The sequence below is a fragment of the Suricata suricatta genome, chromosome 2 (genome assembly GCF_006229205.1).
Source record: "Suricata suricatta isolate VVHF042 chromosome 2, meerkat_22Aug2017_6uvM2_HiC, whole genome shotgun sequence".
In the NCBI taxonomy this organism is placed as follows: Eukaryota; Metazoa; Chordata; class Mammalia; order Carnivora; family Herpestidae; genus Suricata; species Suricata suricatta.
Window position 1 is genome coordinate 157,291,704 of NC_043701.1, and position 23,460 is coordinate 157,315,163.

The window sequence follows — 23,460 nt, forward strand, 5'->3', positions numbered from 1 at the left end:
GTTGATGGGGGAAACTGAGGCACCAGTATGCTCCCTGAGGCAGACCGGAGCTTCCAAGAGGATGGTCGTGACAGACCTTGGGCTTGTAAGCATGTCAGACCCGGCTTCTGATCCTTGCTAACCACGTTTCCTTGGAAAGGGACTTGATCCCTCCATGTCCTCGCTGAGTCTCAGCTTTCCCAACTATCAAATGGGAATGGCATTACCTCCCTCAGAGGAGGACAGGGAAGAGCACCTGCGTCAACAGGTGCGGTGCCCGGGATTATTCCTCAGGACTTCATTCAAGAACGCCCTTCCTTTCCAGAGCAGGAAGGGAAACCAAGGTGTCTGGAAGGGCAGATAGAGCCTTAGTTTGCAGCTGCCCACAGACATTGATGCAAGGCTCAGAAAAGTCACACAATTACCCTCTGGCCCTCTCCTACCTTTGCAAGCCTGGGGGTGGCGAGGGGAGGTGCTTTTAGAAAATGGGAGAGGCTAAACCCCTTAAAAGAAATACCAGGTGCCAGCAAATGGTATTTCTTTTAATAGAAGGCAGTAGGGGTCTATCTTTTGGCTTTGTTGTTGGCCCTGTCTATCCCTGACTGAGCTCCATGCTCGCTCCTCTGGGGCCTGGTGGCTTCTTTCCCAGTTTTAACTAGTGAAACTAGTTTCACTGGTTTCTTAGTGTCTGCCTTAGACTTAACATTTGCCCACATCTCCTTGCTGGGCCCTTCCCCATCCGAGCTCTGTCTTCCATAGCGTCCGGCATGTGCAGTTGCAGAAGCCTCGGGTCTCAGGCTGTCTCTCAAATGTGCCAAGTCTCCCCATTCACCTCAGCTGAGTAGATTGCACTTATTTACACTGAAGGGTGACAGAGGTTTAACTCGGGAATGTATTTGCCACCCAGGAGTACAGAAGGGATGAGACGTGGGAGGTGGGGGGTTGGCAGGTGAAGTGAATGCACAGGCACCAGGCTTGTGGGCCAGCACGCACCTTCAGCAGCATGATGGCCCCTTGTCCAGGAGGACCCCTTCCTCACCCCACAGACACCTTCTCCCCAGGCTGTCCGGGAGAGAACGGAGCACTAGATGTGGGACTCACATGGGCCCCCAGGCCTTGGCAGCCTTCACCTTTTAGCTGAAATCAAGGGTGGAGTCCCTGGGGGCTGAAGTCTTGCTGGGTGCTGGACTGGGCCAAGCCCCCTTGCAGCCCCGCCACCCTGGGGCACAGAGTTCTCACCTGACAAATGTGACCAAGATCTGCAAGTAATGAGCTCAGGGTTTTATTCCCCTGCTCTGACATACAGTATTGGAGCTAGTGAGATCCCATTAGCTCTCCCCTGACCCTGGGGCTTTAAATTTTCCATTGAATTCATTTTAACCAGCATTTATTGGCTATGTGCAAAGCTCTGGGCTTTCAGCATGGAAAAGAAAACGGTGAATTGGCCCCAGGGGAGTTCACAGTATAACAGGAACAAACCTGTAAGTCCAGGTTTGTAGGACAGGGCAGGACATGGGGCTGGTGAGTGAGCAGCCCAAAGGGGTCAGGGCAGTGGGTGTGCCCCTGGTCCAGCAGAACCCCCGCGGAGGGGAGATTTGATGTGGGCCTTCTTAGGAAAGGGTCTTCAGACAGAGGGGACCTCAGGAGTAGAGGCCTGGAGGAGCGAGTGAGGACAAAGCCTGTGGCAGATGGTGAAGAGAAGAGGAGAGGTAGTGGGGCCCAGACCACAAAGGGCGATGGTTAATATACTTGATCCTGAAGTCCACAAGTGTAAGTGGCATCACAGGGATCTGTGATTTGCCAAACTGTATGGAAATACCTGAGTGTGCATGCATTTTTTTGAGTGGAAACTATACATTTCACCAGGGTCTCAATGAGATCCATCACTAATATAAACCCTGGGAACCCATCAGAACATTGCTCCCATTTAAAAATATTATTTATTATAGAGGCTTTCCAAACATACCAAAAGTAGAGGGAACAATATAAAAGACTCAATATCGTACCTTTAACAAGGTCCAGTTCATGGCCAGTTTAGTTTCCACTGTACTTCCCTCTTCCCACCCTCCTGAATTAATTTGATGCTAATCCCAGAAATCACATGGTTTTGATTATAAATATTTAGTATGTGTCTCTAAAAGATAAAGACTCTCTTTTTTTAAGTTTATTTATTGAGAGAGAGAGAGAAATAGGGGGGGGAAAGAAAAAATCCCAAGCAGGCTCTGCACTGTCAGTGTGGAGCTGATGTGGGACGTGAACCCCATAAATTGTGAGATCATGACCTGGGCCAAAGTCAAGAGTCAGACTCTTAACTGACTGAGCCACCAGACTCTTAAAAAACCCCAACACAACCACAATACCCTTCAGTCATCTAAAATGTTTAACAGTATTTCTTTAATATCATCAAATATCCAGTCAGGTGTTCATATTTTTCCCTCCCTCCCTTTTTAAAGTTGTTTACTTAATTCATATAAAGTTTGTAGATTGTTTTTTAAAGTCCTTTTAATTCAAAGGCTCTCCTTTCATTTTTTTTTCCCTTGCAATTTTTTGTTGAAGAAGCCTGGTCATGTGTCCTGTAGAGTCTTCCACAATCTGGATTTTGTGGGCTGTGCGCCTATGGTGTCGTGAAACGTGTCTCTATCCGTGTGCTTCCTGTGAATTGGGAGGTAGAACTAGAGATGTTATCAGATGTCGGTTAGATTCTTTGTAATTTTCCAAGACTACTTCAGGAGGTTCAGAAAGCCTGGGTGTCTCCCTTCCTGCCATCAGTGAGATTTTAAACTGGGAAGAGAAGAACTAGGCGTTTCAGAAAGGTCTCTCTGTGGAGTGCAGCCCAGGCAGGGGTAGGGAGATTGGAGGCAGGAAGGCCCATTAGGAGCTTCTGAACCAGTTGCTGCCATCCAGCCTCACAGATTATCTCCTGCAAACAAGGGGGCCTTTGTGTCTGCATTCATAAGGTCTGCTGGAGCTGCAAGCATCCTTCTAAAGGTACAGGCTTGTTTTTGTGACCCGGAGGGACTTGAGAGCCACCTGAGGGCTGCGAAGCAACTAAACACAGCAAAATAAATGAGCCACTTTTATGGCTATGTTTGCTTTCTCTGTGACTGCCTGACGTTTGCGAGGTGAATTAGATTTCCAATGTGTTGCCTGTCCGAGAAGCATAAAATCCCCAGGGGTTAGAAGGTGGGATGGAAATGACTGGAGCGCAGGGAGAACCCCCTGCCTGTGAGGTTTTGTGTGTGTGTTTTAAAGGAGAAAAACAGCCGCTGTTTTTAATGGCAAATGCTTAAACAGCGAAAAAGCCCAGGTTGCAATAGCTCATCTTCCCAAAAAGGTACAAGAAACGTAATGTTTAAGAGTAGTTTTAAATTTCTTCGGGGGCCAAAAATATTCCGTTGTTTCCGTGCCCATCAGTTACTCTCTGACTCTCTTCGAAATGCAGGAGAAAGAGGGAGTGGGGGAGAAAAGGAGGGAGGGAAGGAGAGAGGGAGAGAATCATGTCGCACCTCCTTTTGGAATGGGAACACATAAAAGAATCCAGTAATGTAATTTTTGAATGTAACTAGGCTTATTTTCTGATAGTCTTGAGTCATAAAACCAGACATTAATTTCAGAAAACATTTGGATTCCGAGATGCAATAAAATCATATTGGATGCTGTGAACATTTTAAAGTGTGCTTTTAAAGGAAAATACACTTTGGATAACTATTAAGGAGTTCAGCTATTCAGAATAAATTATAAAAGGCAAATAAAAATGTACTTTGATTATATTTTGAATTTTGGCACCATCCCTTAGGGTTCTGCTGTTGGAACAAGAATGGCAGCTAAACAGAGCAGACCCCACAGGGCCTGTCACCCACCATAGCACCCTCTCCCCAAATTCTGCAGCTCGATCTAATGCAAACTAATGCTGATGGCTCCTCAGGGTCCATTTCTGAGTGTTTCAAGGAGGCTGATGTGGAATGATCATGTTGTGCATGGAGAGAGCAGAGAAATAGGAGAGGCCCAGCCCCAGTGTGCATACCCAGGTGCTTTGTGGACAGTGGTTGAGGAGGGGAAAGGAAGGACTCTAAAGTTTGATGAACCAAGGTTTTAGAACTTGACTACCACTTCCTGGCTAGGTGACCTTGTCGTAGGATTCCTGCACAGAGAGTCGTGACATCGAGGCTTTTCTATCAAAAAGCCACTTTTATTTGTGCTGGCACCTCTCAGGTGGGTGTGTACCCAAAGAACTGAGCGCCCACATCACATGGCATAGAATTTTAATACATTTTCTATTTCTTTGTCTCCCATATATGGTAACACACAAAAATATGCAGTCTAATTGAGTTGTCTCAGTCTACAAGGTCATGGGAACTGTAGGCACCTGGGAGAGTCTTCTCTCCTCTTTTTTTCTCTTTTTAGGGAGGGGTCCCTACCACAACCTGTCACTTAATTTCTCTCTCCTTAGGTTTTTAAAAATCAATAAATAGGTAAAATCAGTAAAAATATCCTATTTCTAAAACCCAGCAATAAGTGGAAACTAGGAATAATGGCTAGGAAAATTGGCTGTGTGCAAGGGACCAAGAAATTTGCTCAAGAAATGATAAATTTTATTATTGCCAGGACATGCAAGAAAGTAAATCAATAACAGAAAAATAAATAGCTATCACGTAGCTGAGGGAATATTTTGTAATCTTGTTTTGTTATTCAGTAAAGGCAATATAAGGAATTTCTCTGATTTATAAATATTAAAAGTCTATAGTGTGGTAACCAGCTTCCATTATGGTGCCCAGTTATTCTCCTGGGCTTCATGACCAGAAAAGGAAATATAGTCTCTTATCACATTGTAACCAGAACTGGCCTTTATGGCCAACAGGATGTGGCAGGAAAAAAAAAAGTCACTTCTGATATTAAGTCATAAAATACATTGTGTCTACATGCAAATGAGTGAAGTTGGGTCCTTACCTCACACCATATGCAAAAATTTACTCAAAATGAATCAAAGACCTGAATGTAAGAGCTAGACTATAAAAACTCTTAAAACATACAGAAAATCTTTCCTATCTTGGATTAGGCAATGGTTTCTTAAATATGACACCAAAGCACAAGAATAAAAAAAAATAGATAAACTGGATACCATCACAATGAAAAACTTTTGTGCTTCAAGATCAAAGGCTGATTGTTGAGATTAAGAATGTGAACACAAAACACACAGAATGGGTGAAGGTTTTATAAATTTTATTTTAAAAGGGTCTTATAGGGGCACCTGGGTGGATCAGTCGGTTAGTGTCCAACTTCAGCTTAGGTCATGATCTTGCAGTTCATGAGTTTGAGCCCCATGTTGGGCTCTGTGCTGACAGCTCAGAGCCTGGAGCCTGCTTCAGCTTCTGTCTGTCTGTCTGTCTCTCTCTGTCAAAAATAAATATAACCTTAAAAAAAAGATTTTGTATCTGGACTATATAAAGGGTTTTTAACAACTCAGTAAAAAAAAGTCAAACAACCCAACAAAAAAGTGAACAAAGGATCTGAATAGGCATTTCTCCAAAGAAAATATACATGTGTTCAATTAACGCATGAAGAGATGCTCAACATCACTAGCCATGAAGAAAATTCAAATCAAAACCACAATGAGATACTGCTTCATGCCCATTAGGATGGCTATAATCAACAAGACAGACAATAACAAGTGTTGGCATGGATGTGGAAAAATTAGAACTCTTACACACTGCTGGTGGGAATGTGAAGTGATGCAGTTACTTCGAGAAGCAGTCTGGTAGTTTCTCAAAATATTAGAGAATTACCATATGACCAAGCAATTTCATGCTTAGAAATATCCAAGAGAAAAATAAACATATGTTGACATAGCAGCATTATTCATTATAGTGAAAAAGTGGAAACAACCCAGATGTCTATCAATTGATAAATGGATACATAAAATGTGGTATATCCATACAATGAAATGTTATTCAGCAATAAAAAGGAACAGAGTACTGATATGCTACCACAAGGATAATCTCTGAAGTGTTATGCTAAGTGAAAGAAGCCAATCACAGAAGAACACATACTGCATGATTGCATTTATGTGAAATGTCCAGAATAGGCAAATCCACATGACAGAAAGTAGATTATTGGTTGTTTAGAGCTGGGGGAGGCTGAGGGGGAAATGGGCTTTCTTTTAGAGGTGACGAAAATGTCCTAAAATTGATTGTGGTGATGGTTGATATATACAACCTGTGAATATACAAAAAAAAATTCACATACCATTCACTCAAATACTTACCAGCCAGCTTTAAAAATAAAATATTACCAAGGATATTACTCTTGTAGGCACCCCCAATGGAATTCCTTCTCTCCTCTTAACAGCAATTCTGAATTTTATGTTAATCATTCCTGTACTTTTCTTTCCATCCATTTTTTCTGAGGTCTCTGGCTGTTTGTTTGTTTGTCTGCTTCTAATGACCAGCATGTTTGCATTGGGGAAGATTCGAGATCTGACTAACCAATTTCTCAGGTTTCTGGGTGAGAAATCTAGACAAGAAAGTATAATCCCTGTCTCTGCCCTTCCACCATCACCCTAAGTATCAGGGACTCTGGGTGCCATGGCTATATCTTAAAACATATGCCATTAGTCACGGACCATCAAAGATCAAAGAGACTTTAAATATCACCGAGGCCAGTGATGGTAAAATAGATGGCAGCCTGCTACCATTCCTGTGGCCACAGACTTCACTCATCAATCATGGCATTTTTTCACACCGTCCTTTCTTGATGGGAAGGCAAAAAGTTTACTTGTTGTTAAATTATAGTCATTCCTTACAGTCTGACTTAAGCCTTTCTCCTTCAGAAATCAGTACAGAACAATTCAACTCCCACTTATATCTGCACTTACTGCTCAGAACATACTTTGGATCTGGTTGGCATGGCTTCCACGAGGGGCTTGCAAAACCACGTGAGGGCAGGGGCCTTAGCTGCTCTTACATTCCTCAGCATGCCTAACCCAACCATGGGATAGTGTTGGTGCTTTATTAGTACCCACCCATTAACTAATCTGCTGAGATCATATTCAGCCAAGCCTTGAGGGGGGTCCCTGATAATTTAAAAGTCAGAGGTCATGCAAGTGGGGAAGCTTCTAAATCATTCACAATATCCATGGTTCTTGTCCTAAAAACCATTTAGTGTGATCCACTTGGCTCTTTACTTCCCAAGTATTGAACTTTCCCAAACTGTGACCTTATGGCCCACCTGCCTGCTTCTGGCCTCCTTGCCCCAACAGCACTGGCATGGCCACTGTGACTGGGATGTGTGCCCAGAACCTGCTTCTGGCCAGGGCTGCCCTGTCTGCCTGGGCAACTGCCTTGTTTGGCCCACCCTAACTCTCCTGGGTTAGACCCCTACCGAGTCTGCCTGGCTAAATGGACATCAGGGCACTTTCCTCTCTGTGGTCTATTTATTTGTCTGGATAGTGAATTTAGCTTAATTTACAGAAAGTTTTTTTTCAAAACATTAATTTTTGCCATGATTTTTAGGCATCTGAGAAGCAAATCTACAGGATGCAAGACAGCTGAATAAAAATCCATACATTAAGTCAATCATCTTGTTGTTTCAAAGAATTCTAACATGAGATAAAGCTGTGGGACCAATAAGAGACTGATTCCAAAATACTGCACACTTGGGGGAATCAATGACAGTTTGAAGTAAATCATCTAAAGATTTCTATCTATGTGAGCTGAAGCTGATAGCAGGTGGTGGGGCCACATCAGTCACCTCCCTGTGGTCACTCCTCCTCCACTGGGCCAGCACAGCATTGGTCATAGAGTTGGGGAGGGGGGAGTTCCAGGAGCAGAAAGGAGGCAAGCCCCCCAATGCAAGTACTCTTCAAGTTTCTGTGTTTCATGTGCTACTGTTCCACCAGCCAAAGATGGTCACGTGGCCAAGCCCAGACTGGGAGGAGTGGGGGACATCTACCGGGACTGCAGTCAGGGACCAAACTGTGACTGTTTCTACCATCAACCAACCACAGGAAGGAGACTAACATTTACTAAGCACGTACTATAGGTCATGGACTGTGCCATATGCTTTACCTGTTGTCTTATTTAATCCTCACAGCTTCCTGAGGCACTGGCTACCTCATTTAGGGAGGAAGAAGCTCACTCAGAGACCCTGACATCTCAATGGAGCTACCAAAGAGGGCACCGTCTGTCTCTGGGCAGACATTAGTCACCAGCAATGACATCCACTGGTGCCCATGGTTCTCTATTCCTCACCATGGTAGATGAGGAGAAAAAGTAGAGAGAAAGGAAACAATGTGTTCTTTGGGACCAGTGTCCCAGCACTGATGGCCTCAGCAACGGGGGCATTAGAAGAATACTTCTTTCTTACCATGTTCAACGTCAGGCTTTGCTCTCTAAGGACCCACTTGATCCCCAAAACTTCCACATTTTCACATACAGAATTTTAACAATTTTGAAAGTGCTAGGGTAAAGTCACAACTCAACATGGGCCACACTCGTGGCCAAATTCAGATGGTTCTCATCTGATATAAAATCTCAGGAAGCCTATTGATGTGGCCCCATCTGTAGTGCTCGCCTGGGCACATGCATCTGACCAGTAACAGATCAGGGGACAAAAGAGGAGCAGGTCAGGCCAAACTAGTGGAACTTCTGTCATTCCTGCCTAAGGAGCTCCAGCCTTGAAGGCTGTGGGAAGCTGTTTGGGGTCAAGTCAATAGTTCATTACCATCTAAGACCAAAAAAAATTTTTTTAAATGCTGCTTGCAAGTTCAGCGGAAAGGATCTCAGGTGGAAGAAGACAGTGAAGAGCACAGACCATGACGGTGGCTGGTGACCCAAGGAGGCAGGGTCACGTCCAGCATGCCCCGGGGCTTTGCCTCCACATTCAAAGGCTTGAGTCAGGCTCTCCCTGATCTTTGAGCCTCGGGCTGATTTCCTGAAGGCTAATTACTGCTCGACCTTTGGGTCCCTCTAGGTAACACAGGGAGGCCTGCGCACAGCTCCGATGACCCCTCTTTCCACACACACTGCGTGAGGCAGGAGACAAATGCGCAACAGGAAAGGGTTGTTTGGCACCAACGCAGCACCTGACTCAGAGCCAGCCCGACGTAGCCCGAGTTTCCTGCTTCGCCTGAACCCACCCTTAGTTATGTTCACAAACTCAGTGCCTTCTTTATCCCCGGGAGGAAAGGGGTGGTTGTCTTGCTTGGTGCCCAAGGAGCCAGCTTGTTTACTCTCCTTCATAGAGAATATTTCTGGACCTGCCCTCTTTTTCTTACAAAGTGTCTAGGACAAAGATCCTCTTACAGATCAAGGCAGGACTGTGGATCCTACTCTAGTTCCGTCTTCTTCCCTCAGGATAAACAGTTTTACCTTCAGCATTTATGAATTCCTTCCTTATTCTTACTTATCTTAGGAGCTATTTTTAGTGGGCCAATGTCTCACAATCTATTGACAAAAGTACCACTGATAGTGTCTCGTGCTCCTGTAACTCCCTGTTAACTTGCTAGTAAGTCAAGGTCTTGGCAGAGACTAGATTTGAACTCAGTTCTTGACTTTGACTCTAAGACTCTTTCCTTTGTACCATTCTGCTTCCCCCAAGAGGGGGACAGAGGAGAAAGAGGGCATGGGGAGTAGAAGGTGGATGGAGGTCATCAATTCTCTGCAAGGCACAGAGACTTAGGTGGGAAAGGTTTTTTTGGAGGGCCACCGGATGGCTCAGAATCCAGTACGGTGTAGGAGAGCAGGGCTTTGAAAAGGACAAGAACCAAAGTGATCTAGGATCTGGGCAGGAGAAACTAATAGCTTCCTTGGGGCCCTGTCCCTGGAATAAATTTGCTCCAATGATTTCCCTTCCACTCTGCAATTGTTGAAATCCCAGAAGAGAGCCTGACTGGTTGTCCTGGGACCTTATGTGTACCTGTGAGCCAGCAAGCCAAGTGCCCTGAGATGACACGAGAGAGAGAAATCTAACTCCAAACGCGATTAGCAAATGAAAAAGAAATGAATGCTGAGTGCCCAAACAGCAGATGACCACTACACTAGAATGTTCCAGGTATATTGGGAGCTAAGATTCTGGCCACTCCAAACCGAATTGGAGCTGGGGTAGGGCTCTGAATGTTGACTCTTACTCATGCCATTGGGATGGCCACCATCTCCTTCTCTCTAGCAGAGTTGAGCTGGGCCCCTACATCTTCCAAATCTGGCTGCTGGGAGGGAGCATATCTCTTGATCTCTAAAAAAATTGACAAGATTTAAGGTTGAAGACCAATCAACAGCACAGTGTCTTATAAAGACCACTTGTACTGCAATGGTCATTATAGTGAATTGATGGGGGTTGGAAGTCTTAGCATCATTCACCAGCTGTGAGATGCTAAGAAAACACCCACCTATTCTCTGAGCTTCAGTTAGTGCTGCTCTAAAATGGGGCAATAATATTGTGTACTCTGTGTTGTTCTCTCAAATGAACCAAAAATTGTCAGAAGTTTGAAAGCTGTGAGCTATATACAGATACAAGGAGACATTGTTATAATTTTCAGTGTTGTCAGGTGGGGCTAGGCTGCACGGGATAAACGGATGGCACCTGGGAAAGCGGCTGCAAGCCATAGGACCTGAGCGGAGGTTTGAGGGTAGGGGACGGGAGTCTGGAGGATGAGATCATTTGGACTTTCAGATCGCTGTCAACCTCAAGCCTGAGGAACAGCTGAGGCTCCACTAGTCTCTGTCACACATTCCGAGGCCAAACAGCCTGGCCAGAGCTGGGGAGGGGGGTGCTGGATTATAAATTCCACTACTGGTTTTACAGCTCTGATTAAGACCTGTCTCCTTCACTGTTCCCAATTGCTAAACCCTGGCAATTAGGCTCCTGAGGCTGAGCATTAACCAAGGTGGGGTCCTTCCGGGCAGCCCATCTTTGTCTTCACCAGTTGAGACGGCACAAGCATGGGACCCGCTGGAGCGCTCCCTGCCTGCCTCTTGTTGACCGTCCTTCCTGCAGCTGCGCTCCGAGATGGGCACTTCAGTCGTTGCCACTAATAGCTCCACCTCCCCTGCCCTGCCAGGGAGGATGCGAAGTCCTCTCTTCACTCACATGCCCACTTCAAGGCATCTGCGCGCACTACAGGGCGCTCGCCACCTGACAGCTTGATGTTTAAAACCATCCAAATCCTCCGGAACCTCACTGTTTACTCTATTTATGCCCCCAGAGCATGAAACAGAAAGAAATCCTTCTCCTCTCTTTATTCTAAATGTTAATACAGGCTCCAGGAATCTAGTCTGTCCCAATATGGGGCTGGTCTTACATCAGGCCTCCTACTAATTTCTCACTGTCTTCCTCATCCTTGTCCCTTAGTGATTATTCCAGATCTTTTCTTCCTAAAACCTATTCCCTCTTATCTCTTATTGCTTATTTACTTCCAGGAGGTTTTCTGAGGTTATGAGCTCTTTTATTTTGTGCAGTATTGCCAGCACCTAGTACAGTGGAAGCCCCATTGCAAGAGTCAGTAAATGCTTGTGGAGTGAAAGAATGCCTACACACGTGGCCCCCAAAGCTGTATCATGCAGCACCCCCAGCCAGAACTAAGCTTTATTAAAAGCAGCATTCTGGGGGGCACCTGGTGGCTCAGTCAGCTGAGTTTCTGACTATTGATTTCGGCTCAGGTCATGATCTCACAGCCATGAGATCGAGCCCTGAGCCAGGCTCCATGCTGGGCCTCTGCTTAAGATTCTGTCTCTCCCTCTCCCTCTGCCTCTCCCCTGCTCCTGTGCACCTGCGTGCAAGCTTGCTCTCTCTCTCTCTCTCTCTCTCTCTCTCTCTCTGTCTGTCTCTTTCTCTCTGTCTCTCTCTCAAATAAATAAGCAAATAAATAAGTAAGAGCAAAAGCAGCATTCTGGAAAGGGGCTCGTTAACCTGGTCCCCTCACTTTGGGGATTGGAATCTTGTTTCCCAGAGTCACTCAGGCGAACTTCCACTACAGATTTATAATGATGGTGATATCCACGAAGGTTTCTACTGTAGAGTTTCTAAAGACAACAAAAGAATTTTTTTGTGACTGTCTGAACCTACACTATGGAATGAGTATTATAGACAGTTTACTGTAAAGTAAACTTAAGTATACACAGTAAACTACAGATACACAGTGGGCTTCTGACATTCTCTTCCAGTCACTCCTCACCAAGGATTGGTGAAAATCCTCAGCCAAGGGTGGTTAAGGAAGTGTTTCTGTTTTCACCTGGTTTGGATTTATCATCTATGTGCTGCTGATCCTCTCACTCAAGCTTCTAGGCTGTTCCGGCCCCGTACTGGTTAGTCCTGGGAGACTCCCTTCCTTGTACCAAGTTTCCTCACGTCAAGATCTGTGTGATTGCAGCTTCTTACCTTCTGTTTGCCGTCCTACACAGTTCAGATTTTAAATTAAAAAGGCGGAAGTGGAGAGATTCGGGTAGGGGTCACAGAGTATCAGCCCCAGGAGAGGCACTAAACCTTATTGGGTCCTGGCAAGACATAGTTTTCTACCTCGGGCACCATGCCAGTCAGTGCTGGGCCAGGCTTTGCTGGAAAAATGTAGTGACTTTTGGTGACTTGGCCACAGAAAGGAATGAGGAGTGATGTGACCTGCCCCGTATTTGCCTCCTTGCAGGAAGACAGGGATGTCGCATGAGTGAAGGGAGGGCAGGATTCAAGCTGAAAATATCCCTGGTATATCAGGAAAGTGGAGACCTGGCGGCAAAAATAGTGTCTGTTTACTCACTATCGATTGATAGTCAAACTCGCTTTCAGCCCCGCAAGGCTAGTAGCAAAGTGAAAAATAGTAGCAGGAGCGCCTGGTTACAACCCAGCGGGCACGAGCCGAACAGGCCTAAGTCCAAAAACTGGCTGAACCTCAGCCCAGTTCGGCTCATCTCCATCTCGTGAGCGTTGGTGGGAGCACAGGGGGAGGGCGGAGGACCACCAATCCCCTCTTCCCTTGGACCAGAGTTCTGGGCCAGACGTTTAGGAGAATCTTGGCTCTCAACTGATTTCTACCAACTATCTCATCTTTAGCAGAAGGGAAGTTGCCGTTCCATGATGGCAAATCAAACTGGATGAAGGTTCTCGCACACACACACACACACACACACACACACACACACACACCCAGGTAAATGAAGGTTTGTGTTTCTGATGCGATTATTATGCACCTATTAGATGTAATGATTATTATGAATGGAAGGGTTTAGAACAACATGGGAAAATGCTTGTTACGACTTTAACTGAAACCACAGTTTTGTAAACACAGGATGATCCCAACGAGGGAAAACAGTGCTTCATTTGAGGAAAAGCTCTCTTTATACTTTGCTGGAGTAAGAAAGGGTTAATGTTATTTATCACATGCAGTTATGTTATTATAGCTCTTGGAGTTTTCCTCTTTCAAGCACCAGAATATTAACAGGATTTGTGCTCAGAAGCTGTAATCATGAGTGAATTTTTCTTTGGTTAGTTTTCTTACACCATTCCTTCTTGTTTAACGTAGCAATATTAGAAAAGAAATAAAAGTTAAATAAAATAAAAGCATTCGTAATTCTATCCTGGATTAATAACATTTTGGTGTTTCCTTACTAGCTATTTTAACATGCAGATGGACATGTAAGTATATTTATTTTATAGAATTAGGATCATACTCTGCATCTGGTGAATATTTATAGCTATCAGCCTCGCACTGGCTGGTGCCACCCCCTCCTTCCCTCCCCTCCTCCGGGGAAGCTTACTCTCTTCTCTGGGTGGAAGTTTACGGGCACAGTAGTTTGTAAACCAACCAAGTCTGTGTGTTGCATCTAAAAAAGATGTTATGCATAAAAGCGAGATAATGTGCAAACTTCTCAGCTTCTGAAGTGGCAACCCTCCCCCCGTAATCTGATGAGCTCTTCGCTTTTGTCCTAGGAAAAACAGCGAAGGTCAGGAAGGCTCATCAAATTTCTTGCCCTTGCTAAATGGCGTGTGGACAGGAAAATGTCAAGTGGTCACGCTGGAAGCATGTGGCCAGAACAGTGCCCTCATGGAGAAGGGAGGGGGTGCTCACCAGGGTTCCCTCACCCTCCTGGTGCCCAGATACACTCACTGACATTATGCCACCCTCTCCGTGATTGAGATGTATGCCTGTTCAGGGGTAGGGAGGCCCCGAGCTCTCTGATGCTGCTGTGGCAGACAGGAAAGACACAATAAAGAGGCTGATTCCCTACCAGCTGCCAGGTGAGGTGTGAGAAGGAAGATACCCAGTCCCGGGATGCTGAGAGCCACTTCAAGGTCATAGAATAGTTTCCTGGGCTGCCGTCACAAAGTATTACAAATTAGACAGCTTAAAACAACAGAAATTTATTCTCTCATGGTCTGGAGGCTCAAAGTCTGAAATCAAAGTGTCAGCAGGGCCACTAGGGGAGGGTCCTTCCAGGCCACTTTTGGAGTCCTTAGCTTGGGGCTGTTGCTCCGTCATATTGGTTTAGGGCCACCCCAGTGACCTCATCTTCACCCGATGCATCTGCAAAGACCCTCTATCCCAGGAAGGTCGTATTCACGGATACTGGGCGCTAGAGCTTCAACACATCTTTGTGGAGGCCAACTGAATTTATCCTTTCGCGATTTCAGATACATCTGGAGAGATGGCTAAATAGGACAGACTAAATATCTAAACACTCTACAATTCTCCCTTCCTTACACTGCTCAATAACATACAGAAAATCTTTTTGGTGTCTCCACGACAATTATAACTTCGGAAAAATCATTTAACTTATTCGACCTTGGTTTTCTCATTTATTCAGCAAGCTAAAGCAGTGACTTTCTCTTTTCTTTTAAATTTTTTAATGTTTATTAAACTGATAAGAACAGATACTACACTTGATCTTAGCCAAAAGGCCGAGAAGCGATAAATTTTTTAATGTTTATTTATTTTTGAGAGAGAGAGACAGAACATAAGCAGGGGAGGGGCAGAAAAAAAGGGAGACAGAATCTGAAGCAGGCTCCAGGCTCTGAGTTGTCAGCACAGAGCCTGACGCCGGGCTTGAATCCACGAACCATGAGATCATGACCTGAGCCGAAGTCAGATGCTTAACAGGCTGAGCCACCCAGGCACCTGAAGCAGCGACTTTCAAGGTGTGGGCCAAGACATCCTGGTAGGAATTACGTGTCATTCTGCTAACTATGAACTAACCCAAGAATGCAAACCTGTTCTATGGTTCCTACATGTGACTCGCAGACATGTTTCATGGATTTTCCTCCTCACGTAGAACTAACTAAAGGCTATTTGCCAGTAACCCACAAAATTTAGGTATTCATAAACTAAAATTAGTGTTTGTACAGGTTGCTAAGGACTCAAATTTGTTTTTCCTCCTCTACATAGGAATTTCTCCAATTTTTTGAAGAATTCTTTTCAGTTGGTTTTTCAGCAGTTGTTATGAGCTGTTGTGGCTTTCAATGGCTGTTATTCAGACTTGTTATTTATAAATTACTAGTGGTTTTGTGCCTTCATTATCCATTTTAGTCAGATGACAGGTTTGTTTGTCCTAAGTGGGTATTTTTGGCTTATAAAACTTCCCACTAACTAGACATTATATATAAATGAATTGCAACTCCGTAAGCAATGGCTCATATGTCCACATTGCCAAAGGAGGTATGTACATAACTCCTTACAGTTGGCTGGCATGGTAGAGTGACAAATCATCCTAATTTTTTCAGGACAGCGGGTTTTTCGGGGACACAGAGCTTTCAGTGCTGAAAGCAGGAAAATCTGGGCAGGCAGACATGATTGGTCCCCTATTATTTAGAAACACTTCACTGGTGTCTAGCTTGTCTGTGGATTTATGCTATTCTAACAACTTTTATCTTACACTCATGGTTAGTAGAATAAAATTAGTAGGATAATTTTTGAGGCCAAAGGGCATTCATTTATAAGCAAGTGGATAATGTCAGGTTCTTCTCACATAGACTGGAAATGAGTCACCAATATTACATGTTCAACAAGTTCAGTGCCACTGATTCATCTGGTTCCTCTGCAACTCTCATCTCCTTCCCCCTAAAGCCCATACCCATAATTCACCAGACTCAGAGGGACATGGACGAGGTGGGGTGTTGGTGATCTTTGGCCCCGTCCAAGGGGGTATAGTCAAAAAAGTTTAGGAAGCCGTGTAAAAGACTCATGATAATGCCCCTCCCTGCTGGAGCCAACCCTAGGAGCTCACTTTGACTTGGTTCAAGGTCCTAAATAAACATAGAGAAAGAAACACAGCTTCGTGAAACATTCCTGGAGGTCCTTACTGAGAATTAACTAAAGCGTTGTTAATTCTTCCCGACCTTGGGAAGATTTCATCATTGTTATAGCCTCTTTTGGATGGTGCCCAATATGGACTCTCTTATTTGGCTCTCCTGTATCATGGGGAAAGAAAGAAGGAGATCTGCCATTTATTTTCTGTTCATCTTGAGCATGGCAGAACTAGGGTTAGGGGCTTTTTGCTTTTGACATAATGTAATTTAGACCTCACGACAACTCCATGAATATGACTGGCCCCACTTTGTGTGGGTGTGTGATGCACCTTATTTGTGCATCCGGAGGCTGTGTTGAAATTCCAGCCCATCTGCCTTTGCCTGACTGAGCTCACACCCTGGTCCTCCCACCATATCTCACAGACGCTGAGTCCTCCAGACCTGAGCACTCCACTCTCCTGAACAGAGGGTGCTGTCAAATTATGAAAGGGCCAAAGCCTTAAAAAGCCCAAGCAACCGGGAGGTTGACAATTTAAAAATAAAACCAAGTTCTCAGCTGGAATGGAAGCTCCTCATGGTCCCTCCATAGACCTCATTGTCCCCAACTTACCCCAAATCCTGGGTGACCCCTCCTCCACTGCTCAGGTTGCATTTAGGTCTGTGATGACTCATGGGACACCGTGGCCAGCCTGAACCATCAATGGAAGGCAGGTCACATCTCATCTTTTTTTAACTTGGAATGTCTGCTCTAACACAAACATTTTTCTGCCTTACATTCCTAGAGGAGTTGTCCTTAAAAGTGGGTAGGCGACCATGTCGTGACCTAGTTTCTGCTCAGCCATAAGGTTTTTCTGCCCCCTGGCAGGGGACAGACACTCAGCATTCCAGACGGGGTTAGTGGTGGGGCTGCTATTTATTTAACTGCTAATCCCACTTATGTGAAATTAATTCACTCTACTATTATGACTTGTCCCGCTTCCTGCCCTGGCAGACTCCTATAATTTACACCTGACTACACCATTATGCTCCTGCTTCCTGGACTAAGAGTTAGGTCTTGGGGTGACTCACATTAGGGGGTCGTTTATACAGAAGAGAGGTTTTCTCATTATAGACAGAGAAGAGTTACTGTAAAAGCGGTGGTGTTGGTTCTTTCCCCCTCTTAATAACTAGTTCCCCTTTAGGCCACCCCTTCAAGGAAGTTTGTTTACTATTATTAACCTTCTTCCCAACTCCAAATACAGGCTGCTCCAGTTCATGCAGGGTGCAGATGAGTCTCTGCCTTCTCCAGGGGAAAGCCAGGCCCCTGGATTTCACCTGCCCCAATCCTTGATGAAATGCAGGTCAGCAAGGGGCCGTTACTTATAAGATGTTACAAACATCTCTAACTAAAAGGCAGGGGCTGCCAGCTGAGGCTCCCCAAATGCGGGTCCCATGAAGAGGGTCTTGCAGATTTCTTGTGGCAGGAGACTTTGGCCCTGAGGCTGCTGGTGACAGGGCCTTCTACAGAGACCAGAAGAATCTTGCTGGCTTCTTGCTGACACTCTCTATGCCGAGCTCCTGGCCAGGGCACACAGTCTGGTGTAATGGCCTGAAAAACTGGTTCTAGACTTTTGGGGTCAATGTCCCATTCTTGGCTCACTCCCATCTCTGAACAGGTCATGTGAGTGCTTCAGGAGAGAGCCAGGAGAGCGATGAGGGCAGCCCAAAAGCTTGCCTTGGATAGTCTCTACCAACACAGTGAATGTGGCCACTTAAACAAGTTAACGGACTGGCTATCCTCCAGCTTGTGTAAAATCCCCAAGATCTTCTCAAACTCCACGCTGCCTGTAGAATGAAGCCTGCCTTCAGCCAGACATGAAGGTTCCCAATATCTTGAGCCCCCCACTTCCCATCATTGCTTTTCACAGATCCTCTTCCCAGCCAACTGTGTGTTCCTGAGCTAATTTACATGGCTTCTCCAGTGGAAACCCAGCCCACTGTATCTGCCCATTCTCACCCCCCTACCTTTGCCACATGGCACCTTGGAGGAAGAAGAATGCCCTCCTCATCCTTTTTGCTCAACAAGTCTTCTCGTACACCAAGTCCACGGCAGTCTTACTTCAGTTCAAGCCCCTCTGTGGAGGAAATACTCCCTGACCCTAACTGCTCACAGGCAAGCTGCCTCTCCGTCACATTTCACTGGTGTGCTCCGTGCAGAATCATATCGCTCTGGAGATGTTCATGATCCTTTATATGCAGGTTCTTTGTCTCCCTCCACTAGGGTGTAGATGCTTTGAGACTAGAGATCATTGCCTCACATTCATGTACAGCCCTACACATAAATCAGTCAACAATTAGTGGGACTTGATTACAATATAACCAGTTGTCTACAAGTTGGATCCAGAGTGTAGCTTCTTGCTTAGAACATGACTTTTGGTGTGAGAAAGACTGTGTCAACTCCTAACTTTGTGACCTGAGGTAAGCATGTTAACATCATTGGCTTGTGTCCTCAATTTTGAACACAGACAGCTAGTGTAACTGACTCCTAGGTTTGTTGTGGCTTTAAGTGAAGTAACACATGTGAAATGCATGGTTGGTGTGGTGCCTGACACAGATTCAGGACTCAATACACAGCAGCATTTATTAATTTCTTTTTTTTTTATTGGGGGGGGGGGTGACTGGCGGTCAGATACTTCTGCTACAGCAAGAGTCAACAAATTCCAAGTTGATGGAGATGTTGATTTTAGGGGAGGCATTCTAGTGAGAATGTTGAAGTGAGTTTAGAAATCGAACAAGGAAAGAAATCAAAGGCTAACTCAATTCTATTTCTACCAAGTTTTCAACAGCTCACAGATGGGCTCGTTTTTAGCTGATATTCCAGATAGAGCAGAGCTCTTCCCAGAGGCAGGTGAAGATTGACTGTGCCTGACTTTGAAAACCTGTACTTGTCACCTGACCTTGAACGTAACAAACAGCCCCTGAGGAAGGTAGCTCCGATTACAGTTATGGAGTCGGAGGAACTCTTTCAAGGCAGATTGATTTATTGGACCAGAAATACAGCTCAACAGCCCACACACCAATTCTGTCTTTGGCAACCTGCCCTGCCTGCTTCCTTCTCTCTTGCCCTGACATATTGATCTGTGTGTGTGAGTTGGTGTAGTTTATTGTAGAGGTGTGTGTGTGTGTGTGTGTGTGTGTGTGTGTGTGTCTGCTGTCCCAGAATGGAAGCTGGTAACTTGGGGGCCCTCTTCCTGAGGGATCTCCAAACCTGGAACCAAAGGAAATCTTGCTGCAATTCTTCATGTGGTATCTTTAATTTCATTCCTTTGCTTCAGGTGGGCCCAGAATGCACCAGAATGCCTCTCATTCTATCTGAACACTCTGCTTCTGAGTGGGGCAACATGTCATTTTGTAAGAAAGAAGGAAAACTAGTTGTTGTTGGGTGCCTGTGCCATGAAAATATCACAATCCCCAATAATCAAAAGAAACTGAGACTCAGAAAGAGTAAAGAAACTTTCCTAAGTTCAGATGTCAGTAGAGTCAGGATCCAAACCCAGGTGTCTCTGACTGTTGACCTCAGTGATGGTGGCGTCCAGGCTTAGCCCCACTGAGGGACTTCCATATCACAGAGTCATTTTAAATGGAAATATTTTGATATCTAGGGTCAAAACTTAGGTTTATATCATCAGTTACATTTTGTACCCAGATCTGGCTGTTTGGCCTCTCTTGTATTATATGTTGCTGTGTAATGAACATACTTAAAACAACACCCATTTATTATCTCACAATTTTTATAGGTCAGAACTCCAGGCAGATTTAGTTGGATCCTCTGCTTATGATCTCACAGGGCTGCAATCCAGCCACTGGCCAGGGTTGCACTGTCATCTGCAGACTCGACTGGGGAAGAATCCATTTCCCTGCTCACATGGCTGTTGGCAGCATTCAGTTCCTTTAGACTATAGGACTGAGAGCTTAAGGGCTTTTTGTCTGTCTGTCTGTTTGTTTGTTTTTTGCTAGCTGTTGGCTAGAGGCTGCTCTCAGATCCTAGAGACCATCTCAGTTACTTGCCATGTAGGGATTCCCAGTGTGACCTCTGCTTCCCCACAGCCACTGAGAGAAAGAGAGCTTCCTTAAAGATGGGGACCATTATATTTTGTGACACAATCACATACATTCCATCACTTTTGTCATATTCTGTTGGTTAGAAGCAAGTCACAGGTCCTGTCTACACTCAGAGGGAGGGGTTGCACAACGGCATGAACACCAGTAAGTAGGGATCATGGGTAGAAGCCTCTTGAGGGTCTGTCCACCACATTTTTCTTGTTCTTTCCCCTCTTTTTTCCTTTCTTACCCTCCTCCTCATTTCCCATCCTAGTCCAGACTCAGAGCGGGGGCTTTGCCAGTTAATAAGAGCTTTACAATAATGATGCCAGTAATAATCATTTTGTTCCAGGCAAAAAGCTAGTTTCCTTTTTAACTTCCTATTCAAGTATAACATACATACAGAAAACTGTAACATCGTAGTCTCAAGCTCCATGATTTTTTTGGAGACTGAACATACACATGTAATCATCATACAGACCAAACAGCAGAATATTATCAGCACCCCAGAGCTCTCCTCAGTCTCCCTCCCAGTTCCTAACACCCTCAAATGTGAATGTCTAACAGCAAAGATGACATTTTTCCTTATTTTTGTACATTTTACAAATGGAATCCCACAAGCTGTATCATTTTGTGTCTGGTCTTGACTCAACACAGTATTATGGCATGTGGTTCTAGGTTGTTCATTTCTCATTGCTGAATAGGATCCCACTGTGTGGATATACCACAACTTACTTATTCAATCTGCTGCTGATGGGTGTGTGGGTGGTTTCTAGTTTGGAGGTGTGATAAATAGTGCTGCCAGGAGTGGCTTAGTATGGGTCTTTGATGAACACACATACACAGCACTTCTGTAGGTCCTGTATGCCAGGGCCTGCATTGCTGGGTTGTAGCACACACCTATTTCGGTGAGCTATGCTTACATATAGATTCCTCCCCTCCCCTCTAGGAGGAAGGAATCTTCAGCCCTTAATGCACAGCAGGATATGACCAGACCTACATTTCCTGCTGAGGTGCTGGAAGATCAAACAGGAGGAGAGGCCAACTGGGACTGTAGAGAAAGAGGAGGTCTGGCTCCAGCACATTTTCACTATTGACAGCCTTCTTTATTATTTTTCTTAAGAGACCCATTGTTTTGGAAGATTTCTGCCTACCAAGCTACTAAGCAAATGTTGGCTCAGTATCATTTAATTCATCTTCCAGTTCTTGTGTTAGTCAAGGACATATCTAACCAGCTACTGAGCTGCTGATCCAACAACCTGCCTAACAGAGCGGATGTAATTTCAGATAAAGCCAAAGAAAGTCCAGATTTGGGTTCACCTCTGTAGTCTCCTTACAGGAACGCAGGGTTTCTACTGGACTATTGAAACACTGACAGCATGCTGCCCTTCCCTTTTGTGATGCTAATGGAACTTTAAGTGAGGGCGATCCCCACCCTCCCACTAAGAAAATCTCAGACCCTGACCATGTCTGAAATCCTGCTTTATGATCAATAAATATACATTAATGTACAATTTAGATTAGGCCTGGATCATCATTTTAAACAAAGTGTTAAAGCCCCATCCATTTATTCTGGGCTTGTTCTTGAGCCGAGATAGTTTATATAAAGGTAGTAAGGAACCTTTTCCAAACTGCCACCAAGTGGCCAGAAAGACTTCAGGCTATTGCTAACATTTAGATGTACTTGGTTCTTTCTCCTTTGTCTCTCTGTTTTCTGTTCTTCTCCATCTCTTTCTTTTTTTCTTTTTCTTTTTAATTTTTTAATGTTTATTTCTGAGTGAGAGTTAGAGTATGAGTGGGGGAGGGGCAGAGAGAGAGGGAGACACAGAATATGAAGCAGGTTCCAGGCTCTGAGCTGTCAGCACAGAGCCCAACACGGGGCTCGAACCCATGGACTGTGAGATCATGACCTGAGCTGAAGTCAGACACTTAACCAACTGAGCCACCCAGGTGCCTCTCCATCTCTGTCCTTCTGTCAATCTCTCTGTGTCTCTGTCTGTATACGTGTGATATCTATGTCATACATACATCTCTTATACATATACATAGAGGCATACATACACATACATATGTAGTAGGGATACCATCACATGCAATTACTATGATTCTTTTAACTAATTCCCTATTTTGTGACATATAAGCTGTTTCTGTTTCTGATATATTGCCATTGCAAGTAACACTGCATGAATGTGCTTATACCTAAATCCTTAGGGACATCTCTGTTATCTTCCTTAGGCTGGATGACCAGAGGTTGAATAACCCACCAAATGGGTTGACTTTCAGATGTTGGTTTTTGAATTTGATTATCAAATACAAATTTATGCTGCTGCCAACAATATGTGAGAGTATCTTCTCTGCCCACACGGGTAATTTTCTATTATAATAATTTTTCTCAACTTTATAGGTAAAACATGATAGTTTAGTTTTAATTGCATTTCATTGATTCCTGGTGCAGTTAAATATTTCTCAGATTTGCTGTCCATATGAGTTTCTTCTCATTTGCATTTCATGTTCCTTTTTATTTCACGTTACCCCACCCCCCACAGAACGCTCCAGCAAGTCTAATCTCTGCTTTTACCGTGGAGGTAAGTAGTATCTGTGTCCCGCAGAAAATCCAGCATCATCAAATGCTTTGCAGACAGAACATATGTGAGAAAAATGCACATTCACAAGGCCCGCAGGTGGCTTGGCCAGCCACATCTGTCATCTCTCCGACGAGGACGCCCGAATTCCTCCCAGAGCTATAAACCTCACTTCTCACCTGGACTCCGGACACCATCACCCAGGGGCCATGAGAGCAGGAGGGGCTGGCCACGTTACCTAATGACTTAACCAGGTGAAGTTCATGTGCACTCCCGGTGTTTACACGATTGTGCCTCAGAGGAAGTGTTCCCTACTGCTCTGGGGAAATGGGCAACTGTAAATCAGGTAACGATATGGCACTGACTTATTTATCCTTGCAAGAGTTTTACATTCCGAAGTCAACAAGGGACCCGTGGCCCGATCCACGGCCAATTTGCAGTCATCACTTAGGGGAAGATCAACCCCCTTTGCTCCGCTGGAGGGCCGGCTGGGGGCTCATAGGAGCCAAGGCTCCCTGTTGTGTCGAGCCCGAGTCCAATCAATTGATCCTGTATCTTGGTCTGGGCCAGTGTTATCTTCCATGGACACAAGGCA

The 23,460-nt window shown here is 44.9% G+C and overlaps 1 protein-coding gene and 1 pseudogene across 1 annotated transcript in view; both read right to left on the bottom strand.

The window, feature by feature from the left end:
• Positions 1–5,333: 5,333 nt before the first annotated feature.
• The window catches only part of PYROXD2 (pyridine nucleotide-disulphide oxidoreductase domain 2), a 45,267-nt gene continuing 27,140 nt past the window's right edge, over positions 5,334–23,460 (bottom strand). The window contains exon 16 of the mRNA XM_029932342.1: positions 5,334–5,370. Within this exon, the coding sequence (XP_029788202.1) occupies positions 5,342–5,370 (29 nt within the window). The 3' untranslated portion in view covers positions 5,334–5,341. The remainder of the gene's footprint in view (positions 5,371–23,460) is intronic.
• Positions 14,773–14,871, bottom strand: LOC115286043 (annotated as a pseudogene).